Raw genomic sequence first — 12,220 nt, 5'->3', positions numbered from 1 at the left:
CCTGGGAGCTTTTAAATAATGTTGATGTTCAGGCTCCACTCCACACCAATTAAATCAGAATCTGGGGGGAGAGGCCCAGGCACCTGTATGTTTTGAGAGATTCCCCAGGTGAACCTAACGTGTAGCCCAGGTTGAGGGATGCTGCTCAGCAGGCCTTGCAATGTTCTGGGGCAGGAAGAGCACATGGACTTGAGATTTGAGGGGCGGCATGGACCGTGCCCTGGAAGGTGCAGGGCCCCCTTGTCTAGCACTTGCAGTTCGCCGGCTTAATGTCTGTTGACTGATTGGGCTCCAGGGTCCAGCAGGCGACAGACAGAGCTGGGTGGCTGAGGAACCCTAGGCGGCTGTGCAGAAGGGAAGCCCCCACACAGCAGTCCCCTCTGACATGCCCCACTCTCCTCCGCTGATGCCTAATTCCGCTCTGCAGCTCTCATGACTCACATTAGTTACGGTTCCAGCCCCGAGGAATAGGGAGGACGGCTCAGGCTCCGGGCAGGGTGGGGTGGTGACGGGATAGCGTGGTCACACAGATGGCTTCTCATGGCGCCTCCTGGTCAACTCCAGCATGATGGGAATATCTTCCATGATATAATCCAGGTAACGTTTCCTGCCTTTTTAAATAATTTTGCTGGAAAAGCAAATTAAAACCATTTTCAGATTATCTTCATCCCAGGGAAAAGTTTTGAGCTTTTGAATATAAGGTTCCAAATGATCTATTCTCAAAGTTGTGCTACTCTTAGGTGAGAGGGGTTATAAAAATCAGAATACTCTTGCCTTTTATTTTGCTAAAAACAGAGGGAAAGAGGGGAAGGCAGGTTGAAATGCCTACTGTAACCTCCAGGATGCACAGAGGTCCCTTGAGGGCTGGGTGATAACCTGCCTCCTGCTGTTTTCCTTTGGTCTTAGAGATGGTCACTGGGACCAGAAGAGAAGGTTAGACATAGTTTTCACATAGATTTGCCTAATGAGTATGCCTCTGAGAGGGAGCACAGGGCCTCAGCCTGCTGGCTTGTCCAGGTGGGGTCGGGGACATGCTTGCAAAGCACCCCTTCCAGCTGCTGAGCCTCAGAGCAGGCACTCTGGCTAGACCTGGTCAGGACAACCGTCCCGATTCTTCAAACTGAGGACCCATACCAATCATTCTTTTCTAGTTTTAGAATGGGAGCAACATATGAAGCTTCTTGTGAAAATGATCCCGTTTATAACACTGCATTTTCTCAGAGTTAATCGTATAGTTAATTGATTCAATCAACAGGAATTTATTGAGAAGAGGGCTTGCTCATTCTTTCTTTCATTCCACAGACCCCACTAAATTTCCTCCAGGTACAGGCTCTGTGCTGAGTGCTTGGGAAATGCAGATACAAACATGATCTCTGTTCTCCAGAAACACAAGCTTAGTAGGCAGAACAGACCTGGAAGCAACTATCCAAGTGCGCTGTGGAAATGTGCTCTATTCCAGGCATGTGGAAGCCGACACAGTAGGGATGCAAGAGGAAGGAGTGGTAAACTGCACTGAGTACTGGGGAAGCCTCTGCTGAAGAGGGGACAGCTCAGCTTGGCGTGCAGGTGTCAGTAGGATTCCATCAAGGATAGAAACAGCAGGGGCTGGCCCCGTGGCCGAGTGGTTAAGTTCGCGCGCTCCGCTGCAAGCGGCCCAGTGTTTCGTTGGTTCGAATCCTGGGCGTGGACATGGCACTGCTCGTCAGACCACGCTGAGGCAGCGTCCCACATGCCACAACTAGAAGGACCCACAACGAAGAATATACAACTATGTACTGGGGGGCTTTGGGGAGAAAAAGAAAAAAAAAAAAAGGATAGAAACAGCAGAAACACAGGCGTGTAGGTGGGAGGTCTTAGCTGAGTTTTAGGACCGAGGGAGTGGTGGGAGAAGAAACCAGGATATGAAGGACACTACGAACCATGCTGTGCGGGGTGGAGTTTGTCTGTCAGCAGGGCCTCCAGAGTGTTGTCTGGCATGACTGTGACAGAATCATACCTTGTTGTAGGAAGGCAGGCATGGGGCGTGGGGGAGAGATTAAGAGTAGATTATGGATACGGGGAGGCTGGCGGAGGGGAGAGAGGCTAGGCAAGCCCACTGGCAGTGGGAGCACTGAGAAGGAGGTGAGGGATGGGTGAGGGAATTCGGAAGAGGTACCCCCAAAACAGTGACAGGTTATCTGTGGGCGTGGGGGAAGGAGGGGGTGGGAGGAGGTCAGCATGTCCGGCTTTGGCGAACAGGTGGGTGATGGTGCCATTAGCTGAGACAGCCTGGGATCTTCTCCTCACTCCTTTTAAAGTCTAAGTCTGTTTCCCAGCCCTGGCTGCGTGTTAGAGTCCTTAGAATCATTAGACTTTTAAAAACAAGCCCTTATTTAGACCCCATCCCTACCGATCAGACTCTCTGGGGGTGAGGCCCAGGTCTTGGCTCTCCCATGCAGCCAGGGCTGAGAATTGCTGCCCTGCCACCTCTCCTCTGAAGCCTGTTGTGCTTCCCCAGGCATTGTTTGTCCCTGCACTGTGTGTCCTCTGGCTCCTGGAGCTCTGTTATTGCCCTCCCACCCATATTTACCAGCATTTGAGCTCACTAAGAACCATTACAGGAATGGGTATTCCCAGAGAGGCTGGCTGGACTCGATCTTGGCCTTCAGGAATTCTTTTGGAAGACTGTCATAGCACCAGGCCCACACAGAACAACGTTTTACAAGCATTCCACTGAATTATATGGTGATAATTCACTGAACAAATCCTTTGGGATCAAAGCTGCTTTGTTCAGATCAGGTCTGTGCACAAAGAGAAGGCCCAGAGAAAAAGGCAGCGGAGGCTGTGTCACGTAGAGTGGGGGTTGGGGGGGGGTGGGGCGTGCAGGGCACTTCTGGGATCACGTGGCTTCACCGTTGTGGGGTGGGGGAGGGTAATGCAAAGAGTGAGATGGTGCTTGGCAATTTGCCTCTGGAGGAGAAGCATAGAAAGAGTAGGGTTGGGGGAGAGAGGAAGTCCTTGACCTGAGGCAGTGCTTCTCAAACTTGTGTGTGCACATGAATCGCCTTGTTAAAATGCAGATTCTGATTCAGCAGGTGGGGCCCCCATACTGTGTTTCCCCCACGTGCTCAAGTGATGCCAATGTTGCTGGCCCATGGACCACATGTAGAGTAGCAGGGTCTTACAGTGTATCTCTATTTTTCTATATACTTTTTAAATCAATTGGATGTTTAGAGAACAGAAGATCTTTTTAAAGTCTTTAAAACATTACCCTTTTCAAGCTAGTTTATAAAAAAACTTGTATTTTTAGAAAAAATCTTTTAACAGAAACTGAAGGAGAATATATGAACTAGTCTACCATGCACTAGTTTAAAAAAAAATTTTATGCTTTTCCTCCTGTGGATTTTTGAGATCAGGAATGACTTTTCCTTTTCACTTACATCTTACTGGAAGGGAGGTGGGAAGGGCTGCTGGCCCCTTAAATGTCTCTTCTACCAGCATGTCAGTGCTTAATACTCCTTTAACAGTGGGCAAGTCTTTCATTTTACAACAAAGGTTGGCCTTGAGCAGGTGGCTCAGATAATTCATTCAGACTAAGGTGTGAATGACTACAGAGGGACAGAGGAGCCTTTCTTGAGCACAGGCTTTGTTAGGGGTGGGTGGCTGAGTAGGGGAGAGAGAAAGGAGAAGAGAGAGAGAGAGATAAAGGAAGAAGTGGAAGAAGAAGGAGAATAAGGAGAAGAGAAGGAGGATGAATGAGAAGATGGGTTAACCAAAGGAGGTGCAGATGGTGGCATAGAATTAGAAAGGGGAGTGGGAGCGGTGGAGGGTCAATTAACATATATCTCTCCACCTTCCCCATTTTACCAATTTTTAAATATAACTTGCCTTTCCTTTTTCTCTTTGCTCTCTGTCATCGGCACATTGCTTTCTCTCTCCTCCTCCCCTTGTGTCATCCTCCTACCATTCATTCCCTCTAACTCTCAACAGTTCAGTTTCGGATGTGAAATATTTTGGTTCAAGAGGGAGGGATATCGCCTAGACCTAAGCAGATTTTGTGGTTTGCGTTCCCAGTCCTAAGAAAGTTGCGTTGAGGAAAATAACCATTACCAAAGCCCGAGAGCGCCCCCTGCTGGTCAGTACTGAGATAAATAGCATGATTTTCCTCTACGTTTTATTCATTTATTTGTAAATTCGACAAGTACCCATGGAGGCCCAAACGTGCCCGACATTGCCCTGGGGACAGACAGGATACCTCTCCTCATGGAGATCAAAGGCTAAAGGGGGACTGTGTTATTAAACATGGTAGAGTATTTAGAGTTTTTAAAAGCCAGGAAAAATATGCCAGAAAGCTTGAAAGGAATCTCCTTTATCTTTTACCAATTTTTTTTGGAAAGCGGGTGGAAAGGTTTTGTTTTTCACATTTTTTGAGTTCTAGATCTTCAACTTGGGTAATTTTGACTGCAAACGTTCCAAAAGAGTTTTTTCCTTTAAAATATGAATATCAAATTAGATCATCTCCAATATCATTTTCAGCTCCAAAAGTGTAGAATTCATTAGCAAAATTATAGTAATTAAATAATAACATTGGATTTATAATCGAATAGCACTTTGCAAAGTAATCATATATGTCCAACACTTCTACACCCGTAGTATCCCACGGCTCTAGCTCTCGGTGTGTGCCGACTGGTTTAATTCTTACGACAATCCTATAAGGTTCGTGTTATTATTAGCATCATCATCACCCCCATTTTCAGATGGGGAAACTGAGGCTCAGAGAGATCAAGTAACTTACCTAGGGTTACACAGCTCTGAAGTAGCAGGGTTGGCATTGAACCCTGGGCAATCTGGCCTCAGTGTTTGTGTTCTTAACCACTGGGCCACAAGGGACTTAAGAGCGCCTGAATTAATCTTAAATAAACTTACTGCATCCTCACTGTAGACAGAAGACTAGAAAGGGTAAGGGGTTGTGGACTCTCCCCTGGGTGTATGTGTGTGTATGTGAATACAGTTGTCACTTGCCTGCAGTAATCTAGGTATCTTAGAGCACCTCAGAGGCCACCGTCATCCTACCCTACGTACAAGTGGTGGAGATGGTTAATGAGGTCCATGGGTTAATTGATTGATGACTTCTCAAGGCCTTTTACAGCCTTAGAATTCTATTAGTTTCTACAAGAAACAGGTTGTAAGGAAGGAAAAGCAATTTATCTTTTAAGAATTAAGTGAAATCCTTTAAACTCTTGTTTTTGTGCCTAAAGCTATATTCTAATGGAAATGTTCTTTCTTGAGCTATGTCAGTGGTAAAGTAATTTAATCTGGCTTTTGAAGTTAATGTCATGTCATACCTTTATTTATGTAAAGATAGCCGCATTGGATATGCAGATGCTGTGGACAAGGTGGCAGAGTCATGGAACATTGTAGAGTTACTACAGTGATTACACTGAAAATATTTTTAACTCCATTATAACACACACACACACACACACACACTTTACATGACCCCACTTAAAATCTTTGCATATATCCAATATCCCTGGGCTGGCACAGAGCCTGGTCTGGCATAGAGTAGATGCTCAATACATGGCAAATTGAGCTAAGTGAAAACAAATAGTAATTGAAACACTGAAAGCCAATATGCCCATCTCTATATTGTACATCTGTTCCAGTCAAAGCTTTAAGGAGAATGAGTGAGACTTAATTTTACTGAAAAAAGAATTCTTGGCCTAGAGTAGTTTTTGAAATGTAATAAAATTTCATTAAATTTAACTTTAAAAATCAGAATTTTTTTATAATGTGACTTAATTTGGGCTGAAATTTACCTTTGCATTATCTATCAATAAACAGAGTGGTAAGAACGTGTATAAATTAAAAGTTATTGTAAGAGCTTATTCAGTCTACTTAAGAGAAAGATGGTTTTTTTACAGATCTGACACACACTGTAGCCAAATGATGCTTAATATAAGTATTGCTCATCTTTTAGTTAAAGAAACTTAGCATACTTCTAATTGAAAACACTTTTAGGAGTTAATATATGCAGGTACATAGTAATAAGGTTGTACCTATTTTAAAGCTAGTACTTAAAAAACATAGATAGATTCCCCCTAGTTAGTGAAAAATCATGAATTTTGATGAAATGTTGTTTAAATGGAATTCACACTGTCATAATGTTAATGGAGTTACTTATTAAAGAGGAGGATGTGTGCTTCTTACCTTCTAGAGAAATGTCCCATGGTTGTTGAAATACTTTGACTGATCATTTGATTTTTTTTCTTCAAGGTCCTGATCATCCCCATTGTTTGTCTTACAAACTAGAACTTGGATCAGACCAAGAAATTCCCTCTGATTGGTATCCATTTGCTACTGTTCAGTTTGGGATGCTTGACACCTGTGCCTCAGGGACAGAAGTCAGGTCTCTGGGGGTGGAGAGTGATGTCCAGCCGCAGAAACACATTCATCAGCGAGCTTGCTACAACATTCAGGTACATCCGAAGGCCTTTATTCAGGTTGGGGCTTCTGGAGCTGTGACCTGATTTGGCTTTAAATATTTGCTTTTCCCTCTTAAGTGACCGTGTGTGTGTGTGTGTGTGTGTGTGTGTGTGTGTGTGTGTGTATTTGCCCTAGAAAAGAGCCCAGCCATGGAAACCTGATGGTCACCAGTGAGCCTACTTCTTCCCCTCAGTTCTAGAGAATGTCAGAAGCCTGAGCACACAGTGCCATGTACTTAATAATTCAGCTCTCAATGAAGAACAGAGCATTAAAAATGAATTCAGGGGCCGGCCCCGTGGCTGAGTGATTGAGTTCGCGTGCTCTGCTTTGGCGGCCCAGGGTTTGGCTGGTTCAGATCCTGGGCGCAGACATGGCGATGCTCATTGGGCCATGTTGAGGTGGCGTCCCACGTGCCGCAACTGCAAGGACCCACAACTAAAAAATATATATATATACAACTCTAAACTGGGGGGATTTGGGGGAAAACATGAACTCACATTTCAGAAGCATATTTATAATAAAAATTATGTTAGAACAGCATTTTCCAAGATGTGTTCTGTGTCCAATTCAAAAATACGTTGGGGAATGCTGTACACTAAATTAATGTTAAATGAAGGCTCTAAGAAGTTCTGCATTGAAGAAACTTGTTAAACTTAACCCAGTTTTCCAAACTCATTGATTATGGAATCTTGTCTATGAGAGCATGTCCATGTGCATGTAATACACCTATCAATGTCTTCTGGAATATAATTCTGTGGAGCACCCTTTGGGAAATGCTGAGTTTCTCTATTACAAAAGCTTTAAAGCTTCACCATCAGCTCCTCTGCATTCTTCGGTAGATGAATTAAAAAGTGGCATACACTTGCACCTGTTTCTAAACTTGCTTTTCCTTCTCACCTTCAAAGTTAGTAGATATAGAGATAGCCTCTGCCACGTGTTTCCCATAGTTTCTCAAAGTGGTGTGATTATATGACATCACTAACATCAACTGATGGTTCTATAATATAGTAGTATAAGTCTGGAGCGTCTGTTTAGAAGCATATATTTTTAACTCTGGTGATTTTTTTTTTCTATTGATAAAATTAATGACATGTGGGTGCTGTCCTGTGCAGCCCCTTTGGGTCTGAAGAACTCCCTCGCTCAGCAGTTGGGAATTGCCCTGGCTGAAGAAAGCTGCCTTGCTCCAGGTCACGCCCCCTTCCTGGGGCAGCCTGTGTCCAGCGATTGGTGGATGCAGGGGTAGAAAGACCCTTATGCCTCAACTCGGGATAACTCTGCACGCCCGTCCTAGCTTCAGCTCTCCCTAGAATTGGCTGCAGCTTTTATTGGGACTGCATTGCAGCCCAGCTTCTCCCTCTCCCCATTCTGCTTCCTGCCTTTCCCTTCCTTCCCCCACAGGTGTTGACCCCAGCAGCATCCCCAGTAAACTTTCTGCACACCAGTCTCCATCCAGAACCTGCTTCTTGGGGGATCTTGGCCTGTAGCACTAGTTATAGAAGTATTATATGTGACTGAAATGTGGCTCAAGTGCACATGGAGACTTCATTTATACCTATTTTCCTGTTCACAGCTGAACCAGTTTCATGTAATTTTAGAGGACAGCTCAAAATTATATGACAAAGCCTCTTTAGCTTTAATAGCATTTACTAATTGGTCCATACTTGGTGGCAGTTTCAAAATGTTATCTTCCATTTAATAAGTATTTATTGAATAATTTCAAAGTGCCAGGTGCTGTTCTAGATGCCAGGGACACAAGAGTGAGCAAGAGCATGTCCTCATAGTCCTTCTAGTGGGGGAACAAAAAATAATTAGTAAACAAATGAATAATATAGTTTCAAATAGTGACAAATTCTAAGAGAATATAATAGGGTAACAGGGTAGAGAGTGATGGATGGCTTCCTTTTCTAGAATGATCCAGGAGGGCCTCTGTGAGGAGGTGACGTATAAGCTGAGGTGAAAAAGATGAGGGGCAGGCAGATGGTTCTGCCCCGCTGGTTTACCAGTTTGTAAATTAGTTTGTTTTAGTTAATTAGAGAGATGATCTGGGGTGTGTTATAAATCTCAGGTAGGCCAAAGGTTGGATATATGATATGGGAGTGTAATTGATCTCATGTCTAGCCAGATCTCTAATTGTCTTATCAATGTGTGTATTCTGTATACATTTTATAAAAACTATGTTTGACTTAGAAGAGAGGAGTTTCAGTCTTCTTCAAGATTTGTCCCTAGAAGGAAGAATGTGGGGCGCTCTGTTGCCCAAAAGGAGAGCAGAGTGCTCACTACAGAGCTAGCGTGAGAGGGCGGAGGGGCTGTGTCTGTGTCCAAAGGATGGGGTGGCTGCAGTTCTTGCTTCGTGTATAAAAGAGCACTGAGCAGGTGTTTGTGCTGTGTTGCATTTGTTAATGCTGCCCATGCTTTGCTTTTATATAACAGGTTGAAATAGAAAAGAAGTGGATTAAAATCGATGGAGAAGACCCAGATAAAGCCGGTGACTGTGTAACTCAGTAGGAGTAGCAAGAATAAATCGTGACGACCCACTTTTCAAATATGTAATTCACAGAGACCACACCGAGTTCTGCTACTGCATAGTGGAAATGTCTTCTGAATAGAGGGCTTAGGACAGGGCCAATGGCTGTGTTTAGAGAAGTTTAGACTTGAAACTGAGCAATCTATATTTTATGCTTTTGACATGTTTGTGCCGTAGAGGTTTGATCTAAAATGTGCCTATAATTTGCGTGATGTTTTTGCTTCCTAGCGAAACTCAAAGTCACTGTTTGATTCACTGTGTGACCCAACAGCCAGCTTGGCTAAAGGGTATTTGAGTTTTGGTTACTCAGTGGCGGATCGTTTCACTCTGGATTACCTAGGTACTATATTTATTATCCTCCAGCCTCTATCTCTTCTTGCTGTGTTAGCACCTGTACTGAAGGGTGAGGCAATCAAAGGAGGCATAAACAAAATACTTAATTTTCCCTTTTGCTCATCTCTGAAATGTGGCTAGGTGTAGAATGATACTGAAACCACAGGCTAAAATGGAGATGTGGAAGTATCTGTGGTTTTGAATTATTTATCTTCCTGTCTTCTTACCACATGGTGAGTAATCGTCGGCTGTATTTGGAACCTGTCTTTCCCCCACGGTATTATCATTTTCAAAATGTATTTGTATTCTGGTGCGTGTTGCAAAGAAGATATTTCTGTTGATATACATATTTTAGTGCAAGTCACTAGGATGTACTGCCTTTTGCTTGGAGAGATTCCTTTCACGATGGAATCCCAGTCTTCGACACTAGTTGAAACATTTATGTATAGTAAAGATGAATTTTTAAAGTTCATGAATATTATTTCCCAAAAGTACAGACTCTAAGAATGTATTTTGATAAAGTATTATTTGTAATTAACACAAGCCTCTCTTGAGTAGAAGTGTAAATCATATTATGACTATTTTATGCTAGTTCTGCTATCATGCTATTTATGCTAATTCTGCTTAATCTAGAGTATTTTTCTTTAAAAGAGGAGCAAAATGACAGTAGATTATTTTACCTAGATTTCTAAGAGTTGACAGTTCGATTCTTCAAAGTCAGGTAAATGTTTGGTTTCTAATGAAAAGTCAATGGCATTAGCAGTTATAATTCGTTTATAATTTCCTTTCATTATTTACAGTGAAAAGTCAGACTTTAACAATTTATGAAATCTATATTCTAGGTATTTTTTAGTCTGAAAAACAAACTCTTCTATGTTGTGTTAATACACCTTCAATGTATGTTGAATCTTAAATATGATTAGGAGGTATTTTTCTCTATTTACTAGGTTTTGGCAAAACTGATATAATAATGTTCTTCCAAACAGCATTTGTATGTTGGCCCACAGAGTTTATGTCCTATGTTTTATTTAATATTACATACATTTTAATCTGTTCAAAAAACAGATTAAAACAAACATTTATAATGGTCTGTATCAATCAGCAGATTTTATTGCTTTTCATTATTTTACTGTAAAGGCAAAGAATGCAAAAGTTGACTGTTAAAATGAATTGGTATTGCTCTTTTTAACTTCACTTGATGCATTGCTTATAACATCATATGCTTGAGACTCACTGTTGAGGAGTAAGAGGGCAAATCTGTGTGTACCTCATTTAAAAAAAAAATCCCACCATCTTTCCTCATCATCTGGTGTGGCACATCCTGGAGTGACTTCAACTGCTCAGAGCAAGCATGGAGGCAGGCCGGACCTGGTGCTGGTCCACGATCCCAGGGAAGTCAGCTGGGTTAATTACTGCCATTCCTTTCAACTCTGTTTTATGGCATCCTGCCCGTAAAGAACCCAGAGTCTGATCACGTGAACTTAATGAATATTTACACCTGGAAATAATTTCAGCAAAGGGTTCAGTTCATCGCCCCTCATGCATCACAGGTTGCCCAGTATCTGTGGGGTCCTCCCTGCTGGGGTCATTTACTCAATAGCCATCCAGCCTTCAGGAGCACCTCAAGATTCAGTGTTGGAGATATAGTAACGAGGGCTGACTAAAGTCCAAATTTAATTTTTGCAGCAGTGCAAAGGTTGATAGCATTAACAGCGGGGTGCTACAGCATAATTGTTAATTTGCACATCTATTAGGATCCTTAAATATTCATTACTTAGCGTTAAATTAACATTCTGTGTAGGGAGGAGAAGCTTTTTAATACAATTCTTCTGACCTCAGAAATGGCAGAAGGTCAGATGTGACCATGGTGCTGTAAGTGAAAAATCAAGTAGGATCCACTTAAACTTAGAAATGAAGAAGGAAAATCTTCCTTGCCAGAAAGTAAATGATGATCTTCAAAACAACAACGACAACAATAAAAACCTCTGCTTCTAAGGTTGGGAAGGGAGGAAGGAAGTGAGTGAAGGAGGCACTACTCCTTTCTAGTGTTTTAATTTAGAGAATTTAGGTCAACCCTTTATGAGTTTGACCCTTCTGGAGTTAGTCGTTTGAGTGACACATGGCAGACTTCCAGCTGACCAAATGGGGGCTAGTCCTTCTGCTCAAATTGTTTGGTCTGGTTGCCTTACCAGTCAAAGGATGATATTAACTGTGTAAACGAACTCAAGGCTTGATGATCCCTTGACCAACAGTACAGATCTGAATTTAAGGACGTTTCCGTGTTCTATGGGAATAGAAATGTTTATCCATTTAAAAAGGTATGAAAAAAGAAAACTTTCCAGCACATAAATAAAGGCAGGAAGTTTTGACCTGATTTATGTACTAGACAGTTCTAGGGTTTTAGTTCTCTTCATTCTGGAGCTGTGCTTAGGATACAGCCCTTTTTCTTATAAATTCAGTTAGAAGGGCTTCCTTAGTGATGACTAAGTATTTTTATATCTTACTCAAAATATGATTTTATGTCATACCAATACACATATAAAACAGATTGAGTCTTAATAATCATGTAACGAAGTATTTTGTAGATTGCATATTGATTTTCCAAAATTAAAGATGTATTTCAAATGCTTCTTTCTGTGTGATGGACTTATATCTCCTTTTGCAAGGTCTGGGGCTATTTTTTTTTTAAGGTATGAAATCAATTTCAATAACCTTAAACAATTGACTCTCTGTCAGGCAAATGTATACTGCTTAACCATTAAGGAGTCAGGGAACATGACATGTTGGCACATCCTGGAAAAATAACACCATCAAACTACAATTTGTGATGTTAAAGGATGAGTTTTAAAAGAGGATATACTCATTACTCTCCTAAAGAAATAATATCTTTATGTGCCC

The 12,220-nt window shown here is 42.1% G+C and overlaps 1 protein-coding gene across 2 annotated transcripts in view; it reads left to right on the top strand.

Annotated features, from left to right (window-relative positions):
- Positions 1-11,953, top strand: part of STON1 (stonin 1) — a 54,984-nt gene extending 43,031 nt beyond the window's left edge. For both annotated transcript variants that reach the window (XM_014847858.3, XM_014847866.3), the window contains exons 3-4: positions 6,256-6,458; positions 8,896-11,953. In XM_014847858.3, the coding sequence (XP_014703344.1) occupies positions 6,256-6,458; positions 8,896-8,970 (278 nt within the window). In that variant the 3' untranslated portion in view covers positions 8,971-11,953. The remainder of the gene's footprint in view (positions 1-6,255; positions 6,459-8,895) is intronic.
- Positions 11,954-12,220: the final 267 nt, after the last annotated feature.

The sequence above is a fragment of the Equus asinus genome, chromosome 6, assembly GCF_041296235.1.
Source record: "Equus asinus isolate D_3611 breed Donkey chromosome 6, EquAss-T2T_v2, whole genome shotgun sequence".
Taxonomy (NCBI): Eukaryota; Metazoa; Chordata; class Mammalia; order Perissodactyla; family Equidae; genus Equus; species Equus asinus.
This window is presented reverse-complemented; position numbering and strand designations above follow the sequence as displayed.